This window comes from Chanos chanos, chromosome 3, assembly GCF_902362185.1.
Source record: "Chanos chanos chromosome 3, fChaCha1.1, whole genome shotgun sequence".
Taxonomy (NCBI): Eukaryota; Metazoa; Chordata; class Actinopteri; order Gonorynchiformes; family Chanidae; genus Chanos; species Chanos chanos.
Window position 1 is genome coordinate 55151985 of NC_044497.1, and position 20408 is coordinate 55172392.

Below are 20408 nucleotides of genomic sequence, written 5' to 3' on the forward strand. Positions count from 1 at the left end.
CTCCATCACCCACAGCTCCGTCACTGATCTCCACACCTCCATCACCTACAGCTCCGTCACTGATCTCCACACCTCCATCACCCACAGCTCCGTCACTGATCTCCACACCTCCATCACCTACAGCTCCGTCACTGATCTCCACACCTCTGTCACTGGTCTCAAAACCTCCATCACCTACAGCTCCGTCTCTGATCTCCACAACTCCGTCACCCACAGGTTCATAGCACAGTGCTACAGCTCTGTAACTTACAGCTGTAAACACTGACATCTGCAGCTCCATAACTGACCTCTACGCACATAGACAACTGTGTCTTCACATCCATATTTTCAGCTTAAGTTTTATACTTTTTCTCTTTTCTGTGAAATCATTTTTTAAGCAGATGTTATTCAGCAGAAGGAGGTAGTGTGTGATCAGATAGTCAGGTTCATACAGATAAGAGGCACTGAGCCTCACAAATACAGTGGCTTGTATCTGCATTCAGAACTGATTGTATCTCTGCGTCTGTACGCGTCTCTACACACATTTACACAAATTTCATACACTGGTCCAATACAGCACAAATCCTGAGAGCCAGGCCTCCCTAAACCCAACCACAGGGGGACAAAGTCCTGCAGCGTTTCCTCGTCGCCTCTTCCTCTGAGTCCATTTATATTTGGGCCATTTTACTCCTGAGCCAATCAGGAGCCACGTCAGGGGGGTTGAGGCGGAAGCCGAGGCAGTGCTGTTGCTTTCCATATCAAACACGGTTCTCTCTTACCTGGCTGCAGCGTGCTCCCACTGGTTTCCCAGGTAAAACCTGCCTCCAGTTATGAGATGAGGTCAAAAACAAGAAGGATTCTGAACTCCAGAGCATGATTTCAGAATCCCTGTCCTATAGATTGTATGTGTACATTTTAACTGTCAAATACTGACAGCATAACATTAGGGCAGACCAGTCTGTATGTATATCATGTGTGCTAGAGATAGAATACCACCAGTCAACACAACAAGCCCTGGAGAACTCTCTAATCCAGACCAAAAGGACAACAATCCAATCAGTTTGATTTCTCCTGATGCTTTAATTGTCTGTACAAAAACGGAGACAAACAGAGAAACACAGACTTCAGTAAAAAGTTACAGCGTAGAACTGTTAATGGAGGGTGATGCTGAAGTGCGACGCGTGAGGTCACAGACAACTGACAACAACGAAATCCAATCAAAACGTGTGATTCAATGACCTCCCACCCCCCCACACATAATAACCCCCAGGAGGTGGGAGTTCGTAGCCACATGATCAAGTCCGGAGAAAGCCACGATCCGAGAGCAGCGGCGGCGGCTTCACTGTCGTATAGAGTCCAGGTTTTCTTTAAGCCTGCGTGTCATACTGGGGAGCATGTTGACGTGGTCCTCCACACAGCTGCCCACGCAGCTCTCCATCAGGGCGCGGACCGCCGGCTCTTTAGCCCCCGAATCAAACAGGTCTTTGGCTTTGTCATTACAGGCCATGGTGCACCGAGTTAGTCGATCCTGCATTATTATTATTATTATTATTATTATTATAATAATGATTATTCTTTCAACTCTTGCCAGTTATGTGAAATGCAGATACGTCGAGTTATCAAGTGGGACTTATTGACTCTGTGATAAATGTACTCTCATAATGATACTACATGTTTGTCATGCTGTATCTGAGGAGTCTGTTCTCAGATCAAGAGACACCCAGCTGACTGCTAAGAATACGTCAATTCCTCTAAGCTCTTGTCAGGAAAAAAAAAAATATGACAAGTGTTGTATTTAAAATGTATGTGTGTTTTCACCTGAAATTTCTCTAGCTCCGATGTTACCAATCCTTGTGCCTGAGCCAGAGGTGCGTGACAGCGGTCTATGCACTGATGCACCTGCGTCATAGAGTCGGTGGACCGTTCACAACAGTCGGCACTACACCTAAACATCCGACCCTGGACACAGATAGCAGAGGTTCGGAGGAAGGAGAAGTTATAAACTACAAATGCACACAAAGAATGTGATTTACAAGCGTTCATACACTTACACGACTATAGTTTTGTTAATCAGTTTATTAAGTAACAGCTGCATTAAGTAACGTTCAGATCTAGAGCCCTTGGCTATTTTTATGACCACTGTGAGGGGTATTAGAGACAGGTCAATTAACTTGCATGATAACATAAATGATGATTTCCATTTTGCAAATTCAGTTACCTGCATCTTACGGATATGGTCCTTCTCCAGGGTTTGCACCATATCTTCCACCGCCTTCTGTACTCGTGCTTGCTGCGCCTCTGCCATTATAAATAAACTTAACTGTCAGACGAATTGCAATAATTTCCCCCTGTTGGCCCGTTGTCTCGGTACGTTTACCGCCAACGACAAATTTAATTAAAGGGGAAGAGAGGAAAGTCCTTTGTCTGGACACCAGTTCAACCTCGACACGGTAACTTATGTGAGTTAACAAATATTTCAGGTTTCATTAACTGCTTTAAGGTCACCTCTCTCCAGGCGCGCGTGTAACCAGACGACTCATGCCGCTTCCGCCCTCTCTATGCCTTCCGCCGTGTAGTATGACACAGTTCCGGTTCCCATATCCACTTGGGGAAGGAGAAGTTCGGCACTCTGGCACAAACTCTCCCGTCTACTTTAATTCAGACTGCTGTTGACAGGTGCTTCCGATCACCCACGTGAAGGAAACCCAAATACACAGGGACCAGTTTGTAAACCAGTTACTGGTGAGAATCGGACTAGAGATTAGGATAGCAGTTTTGTTTTGTGCAACGTTAATGATATTTGGAAGTAGAACAAGGAGACTAACAAGAGTGCTACTGCTATTCGTTTTGTCAAGTCCTACAAATTTTCGGTTAGTTGTCGTCTAATCAACAAACATTGCACAACAAGTATTATGTCTCTCCTTTTTCGCTGCTGGTTTAGGAACTAGTCTCTCGGATTTTCTAGTTAGCAAGTGTTCACGAGAAGTACAGCTAGTTATGTAGAATATTTTAAGATTGTCTATAAATTTAAAGACCAGTCAATCTGTCTTGCTTTTTTTATTTTTATATCACTGACACTGGTTCTTGTATAAATTTAACTGAGAAAATGGTGGATTATTTCCGCCAATTCTGGACTAACCTTTGAGCTGTCGTACCCTTGTTTTATTACTTGGTGTGACCTTGTTCCACTTTGATTTACCTTTGGATTAAACAGTTTGTTGTTTTTCAACAACATCAGTATTTCATAACTTATTCATAAAGTTATTCTGCTGTACAAACGATCTCATCGAGATGCTGAGGAATTGTTTCTATTTCTCTCTCTCTCTCTCTCTCTCTCTCTCTCTCTCTCTCTCTCTTTCTCTCTCTCTCCGTTTTTTTTTCCTTCACACTTGTTTTTGCACCCTTGTTCTGTCCCCCTATATCTCCCCTTAGCCCCATGTTTTATTTTATGCTTTCTTTGCTATTTTTGTTCAGGTGAAATGATTTTGAACAATTGAAAAGAAAATGAGTCTAACAACAGTATCAGTGAGGACTCTCCTTATCCTGGGACTTTGTCAAGTAGGACGCCGTGGTCTTGCCTCAGCACCAGAAGTTAAAGAGCAACCCAAGAAAATAGGTAAGACAACAAGTATTCCAGTGAGTTAAACTCACACTGTTCATTAGTATTACTCACTCACTTACTCACTATCTAAGCCGCTGATCCTGATTAGGGTCGCGGGGGGTGCTGGAGCCTATCCCAGCGCTCATAGGGCGAAAGGCGGGGAAACACCCCGGACAGGTCGCCAGTCCATCGCAGGGCAGACACACAGACAAACACACTCACACACACATTCATACCCAGGGGCAATTTAGTATCTCCAATTCACCTAACCTGCGTGTCTTTGGACTGTGGGAGGAAACCGGAGCTCCCGGAGGAAACTCACGCAGTCACGGGGAGAACATGCAAACTCCACACAGAAAGGACCCTGGCCGCCCGGCCGGGCATCGAACCCGAGACCGCCTTGCCACCCACTGCGCCAACCGTGCCGCCCGCATTAGTATCAGTTCAATAAAATAGCAACGCTCTTAACTCCAATCGCATATTTTACTCTAATCACATTGGCTGAACATAAGAACGTTAGAGCCCTCCCCCTGCTGAACGCGGCTTTCAGAATGTGACAGTGGTCGCTGTCTTTGGGGTTTGTGATCTGTGCCGTAGATTTCAACTCTTAGGATAAGTGGCTTAGGAAAATGAATGAATGAATGAATGTTCACCCAGCTGGGTTCTCTGTGTTCGGTGCTGTTTAGCGATAATCGGAGCTGGTATCGGCGGAACCGCGGCGGCGTTTTTCCTGCGGCAGGAGTTCGGGCCAGGGGTGAAGATCGACGTGTTTGAGGCGGGAAAAGTGGGAGGACGTCTGGCGACGGAGAACATCGGAGGAGATGACTATGAGACAGGAGGATCCATTATTCACCCCCTTAACCTTCACATGAAGCACTTTGTGGATCAAATAGGTGAAAGGCAGTGTTTTTCAAACACACACACTCACACACACACACACACATACACACACACACACAGAGTTAACACAAAGACTGTTTTGGTGCTTTCTGTCTTTACTCTGGGCAACACACTCAGACAAGTGTAGGCGTTTGAGTCCTAATTCCGCACATCTCGTAACCACTATTAAGTGTGAAAATTTAATTAAGTGAGGTGTATGGTGATTTGACTGTAATGTAAATGCGTCCTCAGACTCAGACTGATTCATAAGACTCAGATTGATTCATAAGACTCAGATTGGGAAGCATGACCCTATGGTTCTATTCTCATACAGATATCCTCACCTGACACGCAAAAAAGATACACTGTCTCAACAAACACACACACACACACACACACACACACACAGAAATGCATCTAAAGAGATGGACTTGAGGACAAATGAACGTTGTTCCTCGTTTGTCCCTTCGTCTGCTCCAGGTCTCTCCCCACGGGCGGACGTTCCGTCTAAGGTGGCGATCTTTGATGGGAAGGAGCTGACGTTTGAGGAGAGCGACTGGTTCATTGTCAACGTGTTTCGAATGCTGTGGCGTTACGGCCTCAACTTTCTCCGCATGCACATGTGGGTGGAGAGCATTTTGGACAAATTCATGAGGTATGGCTCACATTTGGGGGTTTTTTGTTGTTGTTGTTGGCTTTTTTAGGGGGGGGGGGGTGTTCAGTTTAATTGAAATGACGGCACTGCACTCACTAACCAGGGCCAGCCGGACCTTTGAAAACACGTTAGAGGTTTTCCTACACCGTCCCTCACTGTCTTCACTGTATGCTTCAGCTGTCATGAGATGAAATGTTTATTTAGCTGACTTTATTGTCCAAGGAAACTGAAATATTACGATCTGTGTCAGAGGTCATTCACCCCTGACCTAAGCTTAGAGGTAAGTGCCTTGCTCAGGGTCACATTAGTAGCATGGTGCTATGATTGGGGTTTGAACCCTCTGGAGAATAGTTCAGTTCTCTTACCAAAATGCAGTGATACCGACCTCCATTGTCAAAATGTCATAGTAACAGTGAGGTATTCCACAATGCACAATTTTTCAGTGAGACATTATATGACCCAAAACGCCTAAAAAGTCCAGTTAGAATGTTCCTGAACTCCTCCCTTAATGGTCGGGGTTGAATTTTGGCTCTAGGTATCCGACTGATTGGGAAATCCTGTTTTGTGTACAACTCCAACCATGGGGCTGTGGAGTTCCTCTGGCTGCCACGACAACAACGTTAATAATAAACAGCTGAAAATAAAAACATGTTGTGCTGGTGAAAATGTGGTGGTGTCTTGTGGCTGGCGTTTAGCACAAACCTCAAACCCTTTTGCTCGCATTGTGTTGTGACAGGATTTATCAGTATCAGCAGTTTGGCTACTCGTTCTCTAGCGTGGAGAAGCTGCTTCACGCCATGGGCGGAGACAGTTTCCTCACTCTGGTCAATCAGACGCTGGAGGAAGCCATGCTGGCCGAGGGCTTCTCTCAGGTCTTCCTGAACGACATGGTGGCGCCCGTCACCCGAGTCAACTACGGGCAGAGCGTCCGCGTCAACGGATTCGTGGGTGGGTTTGAGAATGACGCTGCGAAATTGAACTCTACTTTTATTACCTCGAAAGCTAATGATTTTAAACGTAAATAATGTAAACAACCCAACCTCGGCTGTTTTTCAGGTGTTATATGGTTAGTCCGGAAGATTCTTGTAGATTTTTGTACAAATTTGTTTCAACCTCATGCTGTTACCCCACTGAGAATATTAGAATAAGCTTGGGTGTCTCTCTCTCGCTCTGTGTGTGTGTACGTGTGTGTGTGTGTGTGTACGTGTACGTGTGCGTGTGTGTGTGTGCGCGCGTGTGTGTGGGTGCATGTGTATGCATGCGTACATGCATGTACGTGTGTGTGTGTACATGTGTGTGTGCGCGCGGGTGCATGTGTATGCGTGCTTACGTGTGTGTGTGTGTATAGGTGCGGTGTCTCTAGCGGGGGCAGATTCAGGTCTGTGGGCAGTGGATGGGGGAAATAAGAAGGTGTGTTCTGGTCTGCTGTACAACAGCAAAGCTGTGCTCATCCCAGCCCGGGTAACTGCCATCTCTGTAAAGCTACGGTCCACCAGAGCTGGTACGTAACGCACTCATTTCCCCATCAAACCGACTGCGTTATGTTGGCCATGTGAAACCAGTCTGTGCTCATTGTATTGTGTGGAGTGCCATGACTGTCGTAAGGCAAGAGTACTTGATAGAACAATCATATGTCAGGCCTTGTCAGCTGAAAGAAACAAACACGACAACACACAAACTTAAACAAACACACGTGTTCGCTATACTGCTAAAAGTGGAGGTGAATGTTAGAAGTGAAGTGAATGTTTTGCTATACTCTTACTGTACTGTGTGCAATCTTACTGTAAAGCTTGCCAGTGCTTTAAGCCCAGTGGGTTTCTGCCATGGGTCTGTTCATCTCTCTGTCTCTCTCTGTCTGTCCTCCCCCTTAGGGGCCACCACAAACTTTTACGAGGTGAACTATGTCGAGGAATCAGGCTCCGCCCACTCTTTCTATGACATTGTGATAGTGGCCACGCCCCTCCATCAGGACGTGTCTCAGATCACCTTCTCTGGCCTCTCTCCGCCCATCCCCTCCACCTTCCCCGGCCAGTACCACCAGACCGTCACCACGCTGGTCCACGGCATTCTCAACGTGTCTTTCCTGGGCACCAACGCGAAGGCGGCTGACTTCAGAGTGACCGACGTCCTCACCACGGACCAGAAAGGCTCCTTCATCAACAGCCTGAGTGCCCTGACCCCTGTGCACGTAGCCAAGGGCTACAGGCCCCCCCCGGCCAACCAGCGCAAAGTCTGGAAGGTGTTCTCCCCCCAGCCCCTGTCTGAGGATCAGCTGAAGCAGATGTTCCTGTCCTGGGACGAGGTTTCGGAGACGCGTTGGTTGGCGTACCCGTCGTACAGCCCCCCGCAACGCAGGACCCCGCCCTTCATTCTCCACGACCGCATCTACTACGTCAACGCCGTGGAGTGGGCCGCCAGCGCCATGGAGATGAGCGCCATCTCCGCCCGTAACGTGGCGCTCCTCGCCCATCACCGCTGGCACGAGCAGACTGCCAAGATCGACCAGGAGGACCTCCACACCAGGCTCAGAGGGGAGTTATAGAGAGACAGAGCAGAGTTATTTAATGAGGAGGTAAGGACAGAGATGTCTTTACTGTAGCTCTAAGGAGGTAGGAGTTTGTTTTGTTTTTGTTTTGATTTGTTTTGTTTTGTATGGGGTTTTTTTTTTGTTGGGTTTTTTTTGGGAAAATATGTGAAACACTTTGAGTCTAATGCTGTATTGCCCCGTAAGCTCTGTATTGCTCTGTAATGCTGTTATTCAAATGCCACCTATATACATACATATATAATACATATATATATAAAAAGCACAAATGATCAGGGAAGTGAGAGTGACAGACACAGAAGCCACATACACACACACACACACACACACACTCACAGAGAGAGGCCTGCACACCCTCACGTGGACTGTGGTGAAGTCAGATGTTGTAACATTTACCATTTCTCAGCCTGTCACTCACTCAGGTTCAAGTCAAAGCATGAAACAGAGCTTTTGTGTGTGTTTGTGTGCGTGTGCGTGTGCGTGTGTGTGACAGAGAGAGAAATGACAGCGGTTCCCCTCTGTGTCAAACACAAGTCGAACAATGACGAATGTTACTGTTACCCCAAAAATAATGATGACAAATTTTTAACCCCACATCAGAAATGTCTTCTATTTGATTTTGTTTTTTGTTTGTTTTTTAAATTACTGATTATGGTGGCAATAACATACTTGCACAGGGATATCACATTAGTTGATTTTTTTTCCCCCCAATTCTAGGTCGACATCTAAGGCCACATGTTGCTCTCTAACGGTACATTCAGTGATTTGATCATGAAACACAGTTTATTTTACACATTTTTGTGTAAGGAAGTATGTTGAACATTTAGAGATATCTGCAGTCTTTCCTAAAAAGGGCAAAAACACTTTTTTAATACGTGTAACTCAAAGAACAGGATTACGCCCCATGACTTGAGTTTTTAAAACTTTGTCAGTAACCACTCTTTGGTGCCTTGAATACTGAATTTTACAGGTGAATTTTTACTTTGAATTTGAGACCTTACTTTAAAAAGGAAAACACTTTGAAGACACTTTTCCTTTTTGTCGATGATTTAAAACCTCTCAGGCGTTTGAATCTTTTCACGGAAATAACAATGAGCTTCCTCAGTGTATTTATAAACTAAAGCGATGCAAAATTTGCCAAAACATTGACCCTTCGCTCACACCTGCAGCGACAAAAAGCGACAGGAACCCATTCGTTTCCAATGGTCGCTGGGCGACACTAACTGTACGTTCACACTGAGCGCGGCGAGAGCGTCAAAGTGACCGGAAGTCATTCATTTTCTATGAGAGCCAGCGTCTTTAAGCGGCGAAGAGCGTCGCGGCAAAGGGCGTCGCGGCGAGGGTGGTTTGGGCGTCAAAATACAGTTGAAGTTCGGTTAACTTTATGGTAATGAGATATGACGCGGTTGGGCGGCAGCCAATAGAAACTTGGAAATGCTCCGCTCTAGAGAATTGTAGAGAACACGACAGTATAAACTATTGTTCCCACAAAACTTTTGGTCCTAAGCAAAATGGAGGAGAAACTGATTATATCGGTGGTGGGTTTCCCCATGTTGTACTGTAATGTAGGTTATGCACAAACGTTAGTGTTAATTAAAGACCAAGGCTAGTAAACGTGTCCTATAAACTCCATGCTGGAATTTGACCTAGCCTATCATTAACACAAAAGACACACAACAAAAAAAGCTTTTAAGTAGTGTTTTTCATTAGTTTATTTTGTTACGAAATATGTAATTAGCATTGTTAATTTATTTCTGTCATCGGTCGATTTCGCACCTTCTCATTTAAAATATTTCATAAGGTTAACTTATAGCCTACTGGTGGTCAGTCAGCACAAAGATACCGCTCGACCGGTTTGTTTGCTTTATAGCCCCTTTAAAAACATTTGCATAACCAAGCTTTCCGAAGGAACTTGTACCCGCCTATTTCATCAACGGCAGAGCGTCCACAGTGTTCAACAGCGTCGTTGGCAGGGAGGTTTGGGCGACTCTTGACGCTCTCGCCGCTCTCAGTGTGAACGTACAGTGAGCGAGACGGCGCGAAAAAAAGTTCAGCAGCGTTCGACTTTATGCAAATGAGTAGCGGCAGAGTTGAACGACGGCCAATCAGAGGGCAGTTATGTTCCTCTTATATTCTTTCGCTGTGAAACTTTTTCTTAGTTCCTATATTAGCATTTTGGTTCCCAACGCTGTCTCAGCGCAAGGATAGCGGCGATTGCGAATGCTACTTTGCGGTCCATGGTGAAACGGTAGTGTTTGAAGCAAGATCACACTATTTATAGGAAAATAAATTATCTCCAAAACCTATTTTTCTGCGGGAATGCACCTGATCTGTTCACGCATATATTGAGCGATATATCAACAGGTCTGCCTTTCAGAATATACAAACATAGAACTCCACGATGAATATAGCTAAGACGGCGTAAATATAACATATATTTATAATATTTATTAGTATATTCTTTTTCTAAGGAAAATTGATGCATCCTCTGTCAATATATTTGTAGCCCAGTATTGTATTATTCTTCAAAACTACGTTAGCGACGCCCACAAGCTGGCTGCAAGCGACTTGGTGAGAGAAAAAAAGTCGCTGCCGGTGTGAGCACACGGTAACTTAGGTCACCAATGTGGCATTAGCTTTTCTAAGAAAAATAATGGTTTATGCCTGCTACCTGAGAACAAAAAGTTCTGTACATTTGATGGGAAGATTTTTCCCCCGCTGATTGAACCAAGCCGTTTCTCTTCTTTAAACATCATGAGTAAACGTTTTTTTTTTCTGAAGATGACCTTGTGTGCCTTTTCAGCTAGTGCAGCATTAAAAACGAGAATATTCGCCAGGGGGCGCTCGCGACATCATTCGCGTGAAATGGACGTCAACCCGACGTATTTGATTTATAATCGATGAGGACCAAACTCGAGTTTACAGGTCTATTTTTAGATCGTGCCAATTCGATCAGTTCTGATAGCGTTTCTGATTAATATGACATTGTTTTACAGGCTGGGACTAATAGTCTTACTAAACACCTCTAACCACGTTTTGTTTTCTGTTGTTGACCTCGCACATGACTTTCCTTTACCAAAGCACCTAATAATGAGACAATCCTTTGGCGCCCTCCCGTGGAAATGAAGGATATTGCTACTACTGAGGGAAATGGGAGTGCAATCACTGGCACTTTTTTTTTCTTTTGTAATGTTCCTTGACGTCTTCCGAATGCACATTTCCGGGCTGTGTAATTTCCACAGTGTGGACTGACAGCTGCCACTTTGAAACAGTGAAATTGTACGGTTTACAGGTGCTGATGAAAATGCTCCTTTTAGGATCTTTAATTCCTATAACAAGCACTGAAAATTAATAATGGATGACTTTGTAAGTTTGTTTGTCTGTTTGTCTGTTTGTTTGTTTGTTTCACTTTTAGTAATGACGAACAGCTCTTGATTTTTGATTACTGAAATTGTGAGGGTAGCAATCCATACTGACGGTGTGCACGTAGATGTTAATACATGTTCCTTAGAATTGAAATGATTTGTACTGATTGTAAACTAACAGTGTAACTCTGTAAAAGAGGGGATTGTAGAACTGGATTAAACAGTGTTGATAAATATTTGAATGATAGCATTAAAACTGAGTTTGACATCCATTTTTTTACAACTGTAATAAACTGATAAGTTTATCTTCAGAGTGTGTTTGTGGGTTATTCGGAGGTCTTTTACAACCATAAGAAAATGTATTTACGCCAATCATTATAAACCCTAGACTGAAAGCCCATTCCAACTTCTGAAGACCCTAATCTCTGATTGGATGAAACAGATGCAGCACAGACCAGGGTTAACCAAACTGAGTCCTGGAAGCCCAGAGTCTCGCTTTCTGGCTTTTTAATTCCAGCACACAAGTCAGTCTCCAATTGGCTGAAGAGTGGACACACCCCGCTGTGAACACGGTAAAAAAAAAAATTCCCAGGTGAAAGTAAAGCCTTTCATTAAGAGTTCAGGGTCAGAAGAACTTTGGCATGACCTTCGGCACTCCAGGGGTGGATTCGGGGAACTGTGTCTCGTGGAGGACGTGTGTCGTGTGAGGGATCGTGTCAGGCGTGCGAACCCATCGAAAGTCACTCCACAGCACTGACCTTGAAAGAACCACATTTGACTATCAGTAATGTGGTCCTTACGTGTGCCGCTTAGGCAAAGAGCTCAGATTAGATAAACTGTGTTTGTCTGCCAAAGCCGACTCTCTATTACACTCTGAGCTGATAGTCTGAGACAGCTATATCTGCTCCCAACTCCAGTAAGTTTTATACAACACACAGCCCGGCTGGCTACAAGAGAACACTACATGTCACACTCAGCTCTGAGGTTCTGAGAAATGTTTTTGTCACGTGGGCATATGTCTGAATTCATGCCTTTTTCATATCAGTGCAGTGTGAGGCTTCTATCGTGTTCTTGTCATGTTTAGTGTTGGTGTTATATCCCTGTCAAAACTCAAAACTCTGTGTCTCTTGTTTCATAATGTTTCCAAGCCTCATTCATAACCCAGGCATACTGTTGTTATATCTCTGTCATCTGTCTCCTTATCTGTGTTATAGTGGTGCCATAATTTTGTCGTATTGTTGCCAAAGTGACATTCTTATCTTTATTGTCATATTGTCTCAGTTCTCCATATCTCTTGATATCTTTGTCATATAGTGATATTTCATTCACGGCTCAGTCATAACTCTATAATATCTCTGTCATATCTCACGCTGAATTTCATGCCACATCTTTTGTGGTGAGGAGCGGTCACATACAGAAGTTGACCACAGGCTGTGAGGAACATACATCCTTGTAGCATGTGCATGTGCACAGTGTTTCCAGTTTACATGGAGCTATGTTTTTGGACAGTGACACTTCTTTTAAAATTATTTTGAAACCGAGCCTTCCTTCTTGTCAGCGTTTCTCTCATTGTAATTGTGACTGGTTTTCCGATACCTCCGACTGATTCTGTGACACTGTCCAAAATGTTTTCGAGGTTACTTTTTCATTTTATACGTCAATTTAATGGCATAGTTATGAAATAGCTTATGATATAATTGTGATATGAGCCGTCCACTCAGACTGGGTTTTGTCTCCATAACAGAAAGACAGAGACACAGAGCAAAACAACCAATCATGTGCCGGTGGCGATGACATCAGGTCTGTTCTGACAGTTGACGGTTTGTTTCCGTGGAGACTGTTCGGAGCGTTTGTGAATGACATCGCTAACCACACGTTGGCTCGGTTCACAGAGGAAACGACTGTGGCCAAAGGTCCACCCCGCACCCCTTGCACACAAACACAAACGCAACACAAAACCAAACAAACTCCAAAACTACAAAGGGGCATCTCACGGAGAAGCCGACAATGTGCCTCATTCACGGCCCGAATAATAACCCGTCTGTGCCGCGGCCGCGACGTGCCGTCCAGCTGCCGGCAGGTAGAGAGGGATGTGCCTGCCGATCCATGCAAAGCATGTGATGACTGTGGCAGTATAATAGACCCAGCCGGCGCACGCACGCACACACTCACTCAATCTCACACACACATATTCCACGCAGCTGATACTGACATCCAGAATCCAGTTACCTAGCCTACAACTGCAGCTCAGTCATCCTTTCCAAGATGAGAGCCGATGTGCCAATTCTTGTCTTGCTCGCCATCGCAGGTTTCCAAAGCGGTAAGATGAAAGCATTTTATACACAGTTTATATAGAGAGGGAGAGATATGTACATGCACATGTATTTATAGCAGTATTTTTCTTAAATTATTTTGTCTTGAGGATAAAACATGAAATTTACAACATTTTCATCTTTTGTGCTGAAACTGTATCCACTGTGGTTGAGTACATGGGTTAAGGTTAGTCTAAATAATATAGATGAATATAAACATATTTAGTGAAAAATGAAGAGTTGCCTTGGTTTGGGGCGGAGGTTACTGGTGGCCTCTGGTCGCTGATTGTTTTAACTCTAAGTTGAGAAAGAATGGCAGGTCACTGTGGATGGAGTTATCAGTAGAGGAGTGACACAGGAAGTCGTTTTTTTTTTCCAGCTACTGTTCACAGCATATTAATTATATGTGCACGTCACTAAAATATATCATTTTTTTGCTCATTGTGTTGACCGGGTTATTCATTTAGTTTCTTTAGTTTGTTTAAAATAACTCCAATGCACACAGCATCGCATCAAGTAGTTATATTCATGCAGGAGTCTATGAATTCTTCTGTGAGTGCATGTGCATCACCAATCTTGCTTATTACTGATGTTGAAATATGTGATAAATAATTGTAGAGAGCTTCATGTTTTCTGAGCAGACAGGAGACTGTCTTCTGGGATGCACTGACAGGACTGCTCTGTATTTTTTACTGTAATACATAATTAATGACCCATGACTCACTGTCAAATCTCGCTGTTTTCAGTGCTTTCCGCTTCTCTGGAAACTGACGACAGTAAGGATATTTCGAGTGAGACAGGTAAAAAAAAAAAAAGGCTTTTAAATGAAGATGAAACCCGAATTGAAATTCTCTTTGTTCTGCAGATGCAATGAAAGGTCCTGACTTTCTCACTGTTTGGCTTGTTGCATCTTTTGAATATTTTATTGTGTTTTGCGTAAAATGAGGTGAGATGTAGTTAACTAACTAATGGATCTCTTTCTTTCCCCGTCACAGCTGAGGACGTGAATGATCTGCAGAAGAGAGGTACATCACACCGCTTCACTTCAGCCCCATTCATCACTACTCCACCCTCATCTTCATCTTTTCTCTTCATCACCATTCCACCCTCATCTTCATCACACCGCTTCACTTCAGCCCCATTCATCACTATTCCACCCTCATCTTCATCATTCCTCTTCATCACCATTCCACCCTCATCTTCATCATTCCTCTTCATCACCATTCCACCCTCATCTTCATCATTCCTCTTCATCACCATTCCACCCTCATCTTCATCACACCGCTTCACTTCAGCCCCATTCATCACTATTCCACACTCATCTTCATCATTCCTCTTCATCACCATTCCACCCTCATCTTCATCACACCGCTTCACTTCAGCCCCGTTCATCACTACTCCACACTCATCTTCATCATTCCTCTTCATCACCATTCCCCCCTCATCTTCATCATTCCTCTTCATCACTATTCCACCCTCATCTTCATCATTCCTCTTCATCACTATTCCACCCTCATATTCATCATTCCTCTTCATCACCATTCCACCCTCATCTTCATCATTCCTCTTCATCACTATTCCACCCTCATCTTCATCATTACACTGGTTCTAATGGGACTGTCCAGCGTTCACAGGTTCAGCCAGTGAATCGTTTGATATTGCCGTTGAGAGCGTCAGGGAGTGCGGCAGAGCAGGTATTTGCTTTAGGGCTGAGTGTAAGAGTATACAGCTGTGCCTCTGTGCCAACCTCACACACGCTCTGTCTTTTCAGACACACGAATGTGTGGTTCACTGAACCGTCCTTATCGCCGTCACTACTTTGAATTTGACTAAACGGTTCACCGTTCAGCGGCCGATAGCTCTGCAGTGTGAGGTGTCCATTGTCCATGTTATCCATGTTAAACAGGGTTCACCAGTCTTCTGTTTGTTCTGTGTCCTCAGATCAGATGGAGTTTGAGGCGGCACACGCAGAAGGTAAATATGAGATGAGGCAAAAGACTGGTCATAAACTATATGCAATTCAGTGACAGAGGATCCAGGTCCACGATGCATTCACTCAGGCATCCAGTTCTCACGGGCACATACTTGTCCTTATTAGTTTCAACTCAGCGCACCATAAATATGGCCCTGAAGACTTTCCCGAAAAGGTGACATGTTGGCATCACACTATAGTGAAGATCTTATAACAATAAGAGTTTGTGTCTGTTGATTGCAGAGGAGGAAAGTAAAGAAGAGGTTCAGTTCTTGGGTGAGAATGGTTTCAACTGATTTTTACTGATTTGTGACATTAATGATTGTGATATTATAAAAGAGTCTATATGTTATTTTTATTCGTAGAAATATGCCAGGAGGTTGTACAGTATGTCTGACAGTATTTGATGATAATTAGTCTGACAGTTTGAAACTGTTTGAAAAGGTGACTCATAGAGTGTCATTTCGTCACAGAGGCCGTGAAAGATGACGAATCAGAGGGTAAAGTATTACTGCAATATTTTTTTTTTTTTTAAGTATTTGAACACTTGGCTTTCAATTTCTGGGCAAAACCATTTGTGAATAAAATAAGATACAAATATAATTAAATTACATAGTAAAATAAATCAAATAAAAACTATTAAATAAATTATAAAAATGTATGAATGAAATTATATTAGTGCCGAAGCAATGTTTTTTCTTTCAATTAATGCAGAGATGGCTGTGGAGAAGGAGACAGATGGTAAGAATCATCACGGCAGATAAACTCTAACTCTATCAAGTAATTTAATGTTTCTAATCTTTTTATTACTGATCTGGATTACGTAATAATCGTTTCCCTTTGGCAGATGTCGAACGAGAGGCCGCAGAGGACAGCCTAGGTAAGGATATGTAGCCAAAAACCTATGGGGAAAAAACCCCGAAAAGCTTACAAGAACCACATGACGACTTGTCACATGATGCTGCGACCGTTGCATAATCCCTGTGTTTGCCTTCTACACAGAGGATGAAGAAAGCCAGGCGGAGGTGGAAGGTGAGCTCTTCTTCACTACACTCTTATTACCTCAAGAGGGCGACAGAGATCTGCAACAAATAAATGATTTCCGATTCAGATTAACGGACGAAGTCATTGAAATTATAAAACTGAAGAATTATGAAGTTACTACAGCGTCTCACAACCCGTTTTTCTCTTAGAGGTAGAATCAGAGGAGGATTCAGATAGTGAGTATTCTTCTTCCTCTTTTTTTTTTCATTTGCGCAGTCTTAATAAAGTTTCGCCTCAGCACGATTTTCTGTAAGGCTGTGCCACGATTTTTTAAAACTGTATTTCACCATCATTTCGTATTTTTTAAAAAAAAAAACAAAAAGAAAGAAAAAAAGACGCGGCCAGTTTTCGCAATGTTGAATGAAGATCACACTGGTCAGGAATGTATAAAGCCTTCCGCTCTCCAGTATCCTACTGAAATGAGTTGCACTGAATTAATCGGCCGAGAATAATGTGAGAAAACATTACTGCTATGTTTATGTAAAACCAATTACATTTACCGTCCCTAATTACAGCTCTCTGGTCTTTAAGCTGCTTAGTGAATGTATTCGCTGACTTTTCTAAATTACTTGTAGCCTAATACCATCTGTTTTTGCGGTGGGTCGAAGAAATTGAGTGACAAACCTTAACTCTTAAGAAGTAAGAAATTCAATGACGGACTTCATTTTAAAGTTCGGTCTGAGAGAATACTGTTTATCTACTGCTGTAATGTTTATAGCTGACGAGATAGAAATGCGTTGTTGTCAAGGTCACTACTTATATTTAAACGTTTTTCCCCCTCAACAGATATGCGGTCGAAGCGAGGTAAAGAGAAAAAATTATGATTTTATGCTTGAATATTTCGATAAATAAGTGATCTTTGATAACCGGTTGAACCATTAGTTTCCTGAGATCTAATTAAATGGATATCTAGAATATTAGTACTTTGTCACGTTGTCTTGATTAATCATATTCTTTTATTGACGTCAAATCCTGAAAACAAGATTACTGTCCAATAGCCCAGTTTGTGTGAATTTTGTGTAAAAGAAAAAAAAGTGTAAATTGTAAAAATTAATCTTTTCAGAACACCAGCAGGAGGAGGAGATAAAAAACCTGGGTAAGTTTTCTCAGTTACTGAGCTGTACAAAATAAATTTAAAAAAAAAATGCTGGAGGAGGAGTCTTGTTTTGAGTAAATGTAAATAAATTTAGATAAAATGTTCTAAATCGCTGAAATATTGATAAAGTGTTCTGTCATAATTGTTCTCTCTACAGGTGAAGTCCTTGAGGACATGGTCAGAGAGGAAGGTAAATACACTGTCGTGTGTCCATCAGTGTGGATTTTAGGAGAGAGTGAACGGGGGAGGGGACGGCGACGTGATGTGTTATAAATCACAGGCATTAGGGTTGTATCGTTTTATGAAGCACATTGCTCAATTTTTAACCGCAAAGTTATTTACAGAACTTTACGAGTCCTTCCACGTGACTCCCTCATTTTCAGACAGAGCGGGAAAAAAAAGGGGGAAAAAAAGCCCACGTATGCTGGGCTATGGTGCCGGGCTATGGCCAGCATTAATGTAACAGTTGTAACGTATTGCAATGTAACGTAAACACTTCGGTCTCCCGTCGGTCAGGCTTTTAACGAATGACCTGGATGGGAGACGTTTGTTTATTGAATATGGGCCTCAGAGAAATTAGAGCGAAACCAGATCTGGGGCAGCGCGGCCTACCGTTCCCCAGGTGCTTATATCCAGTTTGATTTATGCTAGCTGCATTGTCCCAGCTTATTTTTGGCCCCAGAGACACGTTGCGGGGCTACTGACTCACTGGGACAAAGGGAAGAGACACGCTGGACAAACTCCCAGTGTGTCTGTGGCATGTGACGTGAAAACCCTGACTCACGAGCTATAAGTGAACCATGTTTTTTTTCCCCCCTGACCCTGTCGACCAGGACTGGAGGAGTGACCGAGTGCAGGAGAGGGATGATGGCTGATGAGGGCACAGGAAGGAGTTGATGTGTGTGTACATATTTGTTTCTAAATGTACAAACACACACACAGAGAGCTTTTCTCTGCTCTGGCAGAATGAGGGAGGGAGACAAAGCTATGGGAGAATGATCTGTGATGAATAAAACAGAATCCATTCTATGCTGCGTGTCAGTGTTGTACTGTGCGTGTGTGTACTCCATTCACTGCAACTACAAAAAAAAAAAAAAACAACAACAACAACAAAACAGGCTTTTATGAGTCCCTGGGTTGTCTGGTTCATTTCACAAAAACACACCAAAACAAGCAAGCAAACAGACCACACAAGAGTTCATTTCCCACAAAAAAAAAAAAACCACTTTATTTGATTATACCCCCTCCCCTCATAGTCCAGTCATTTTAGACAATAGTGTGTATGCTGGCAACAACAACACACGCCAAGATTTTTCTTTGGTACCTAAAAAAAAAAAAAAAATTAAAAAAAACAAAACAAAACAAAAACACAACAAAACAAACAAAAGGAAAAAAAAAAACCAATTCTTAAGGCAACTACAGCAACTCTAAAGGTCTAGATGCGTTTTTTTTTTCATACGGTAGCCTGGTTACATCAGGCCAATGGAGGCTACAGAGCAGGGATGGAGGGCGCAGGACCCTCCTCAAGGCAAGCACTCGCAGCGCATGGCTCTACCGCCCCTCCCCCCCCTTTACCCCCGACGCCCATCACTCACCTCCCACACCTCCCTCATCCATCCGTCAGCCCTCCCTCCCCCCCTCACTACTGCTGCAGCCATTAGCAGAAAAGCCATTCTGTGTCTACATACAGTATGCTGCACCTACGTGTACGCTGAGTTTGTGTATGTACATTCAGCAGGAGAGAAGCTTCTCACAGGTCTAAGGGCTTTTTTAAGCGATGTTGTCGTTGCCGTTCTCACGGCAGGCCGGGCTGCGGCAAAGGCTGGTAGCAGATGAACACCACACCGTCTTAAGTTAATATGCTATCAAGTTTTACAGGAAACGATAAGGTCTCGTTTTAGGTTGAGTGTTTTTTGTTTCCACCCCCCTCCTCTTCCAGCATTGATTCGCCTCATTCGTATCAGTCTTACAGGTCCGTGTTTAGCCTAGCATAGCAACATAACGGATCCAAATACTATTCCAAGGTCCCAAGTTCTCTTGAACCTACTGCATTCCAACACTTACTGTCCGAGCATGTAATCGCCAAATCAAATGGCAAACTGAACTGTTTTCAAACCAACAGCTAATCTGGCTGGTTAGGAACCCTCGTCTAAAAAAAATAAATAAAAATGAAACGACTATGACGGCAACCGTCTCTAATTTAGCATGGACAACCGCGCTAATTTGACAGAGGAGGTTTTGTTAATCAAGTCACGCGGCTCGATGGGTTTCCAAAGAGGATGATTATATACGACTGGCCGACGTTCAAAACTGGTCAATAACAAGCGAGAGCTAAAGTATCCTGGTAACACGTTTCCATCGGTTTTCACAACAGCGGCACGCATGCCGACTGGAAACACAAAAGAGGACCAAAGTCCAGTTATTATGGAGGCGAATTGTCCGCGGCATGCATGCAGGGACACGCCGCGTTTGAACGTACTGACCGAACGAACGCTATAACAATCTCGGCCAATCTCTGCACTAAAGCCCTTCACTTCTGTCAGCCCTGACAAAAGCTTTGGCCTTCCACCCGAATCAACTGTGCACTGGAACAGGAGGAGGCGGAAAAAAACAAAAACAAAAAATAGTTATTTGCATCAAAATGCCTGCTTCTGTGTGCGATTCGTCAGATACCTCGTGTCTGCTCTTACCAAACACTGGACAATAGTTTGGACCAAAAAACAAAATCTTTTCAAAACACACACAAACGGGATAAATAACTGCATTTAAAAAAGAAAAAAAAAAAAACACTCTGGTGCAGAGAGAGAGAATCAAAGAGGCCTTTTACAACATAAGTTGTATGAATGAAGAGATAATTCAAGTTCCCAAAAACCAGAGTGAGGAGGGGGAAAAAAAAAAAAAAAAAAAAAAAAAAAAAGGGAAATGACACACACTAGTCCATTGAAATACGGCATAACTGC

General features: G+C 43.3%; 2 protein-coding genes and 1 long non-coding RNA gene across 4 annotated transcripts; 2 read left to right on the forward strand and 1 right to left on the reverse strand.

Annotated features, from left to right (window-relative positions):
• Window positions 1-1077: 1077 nt before the first annotated feature.
• On the reverse strand, window positions 1078-5659 carry fam136a (family with sequence similarity 136 member A). 2 transcript variants are annotated; one of them, XM_030768604.1, is made up of 3 exons: window positions 5645-5659; window positions 1798-1938; window positions 1078-1507 (listed from the first exon to the last, which is right to left on the reverse strand). In XM_030768604.1, the coding sequence occupies exons 2-3, from the start codon at window positions 1930-1932 to the stop codon at window positions 1319-1321; spliced, it is 324 nt and encodes a 107-aa protein (XP_030624464.1). In that variant the 5' UTR covers window positions 1933-1938; window positions 5645-5659; the 3' UTR covers window positions 1078-1318. The 2 variants fall into 2 exon arrangements, with proteins under 2 accessions (XP_030624464.1, XP_030624463.1); XM_030768603.1 differs by lacking the exon at window positions 5645-5659 and adding an exon at window positions 2198-2484.
• On the forward strand, window positions 2608-7740 carry pcyox1 (prenylcysteine oxidase 1). The gene is made up of 7 exons (XM_030768601.1): window positions 2608-2721; window positions 3454-3595; window positions 4267-4473; window positions 4940-5114; window positions 5851-6062; window positions 6463-6615; window positions 6986-7740. Exons 2-7 carry the CDS (start codon window positions 3484-3486, stop codon window positions 7654-7656), a joined length of 1530 nt encoding a protein of 509 aa, XP_030624461.1. The 5' UTR covers window positions 2608-2721; window positions 3454-3483; the 3' UTR covers window positions 7657-7740.
• Window positions 7741-17415: 9675 nt separating this feature from the next.
• On the forward strand, window positions 17416-18471 carry LOC115808763 (uncharacterized). The gene is made up of 3 exons (XR_004025216.1): window positions 17416-17448; window positions 17606-17638; window positions 18282-18471. It is a non-coding gene; the product is annotated as an uncharacterized LOC115808763 (long non-coding RNA).
• The last annotated feature ends 1937 nt before the right edge of the window (window positions 18472-20408 follow it).

Coding starts and splice junctions, on each gene's coding strand:
- fam136a (XM_030768603.1), bottom strand. CDS start 2,284: ATGGCAGAGGCGCAGCAAGCACGAGTACAGAAGGCGGTGGAAGATATG. Junction 1,939..2,197: donor ACCATATCCGTAAGATGCAG/GTAACTGAATTT, acceptor ATCTGTGTCCAG/GGTCGGATGTTTAGGTGTAG. Junction 1,508..1,797: donor CGGAGCTAGAGAAATTTCAG/GTGAAAACACAC, acceptor ATAATAATGCAG/GATCGACTAACTCGGTGCAC.
- pcyox1 (XM_030768601.1), top strand. CDS start 3,484: ATGAGTCTAACAACAGTATCAGTGAGGACTCTCCTTATCCTGGGACTT. Junction 3,596..4,266: donor AGAGCAACCCAAGAAAATAG/GTAAGACAACAA, acceptor GGTGCTGTTTAG/CGATAATCGGAGCTGGTATC. Junction 5,115..5,850: donor ATTTTGGACAAATTCATGAG/GTATGGCTCACA, acceptor GTGTTGTGACAG/GATTTATCAGTATCAGCAGT.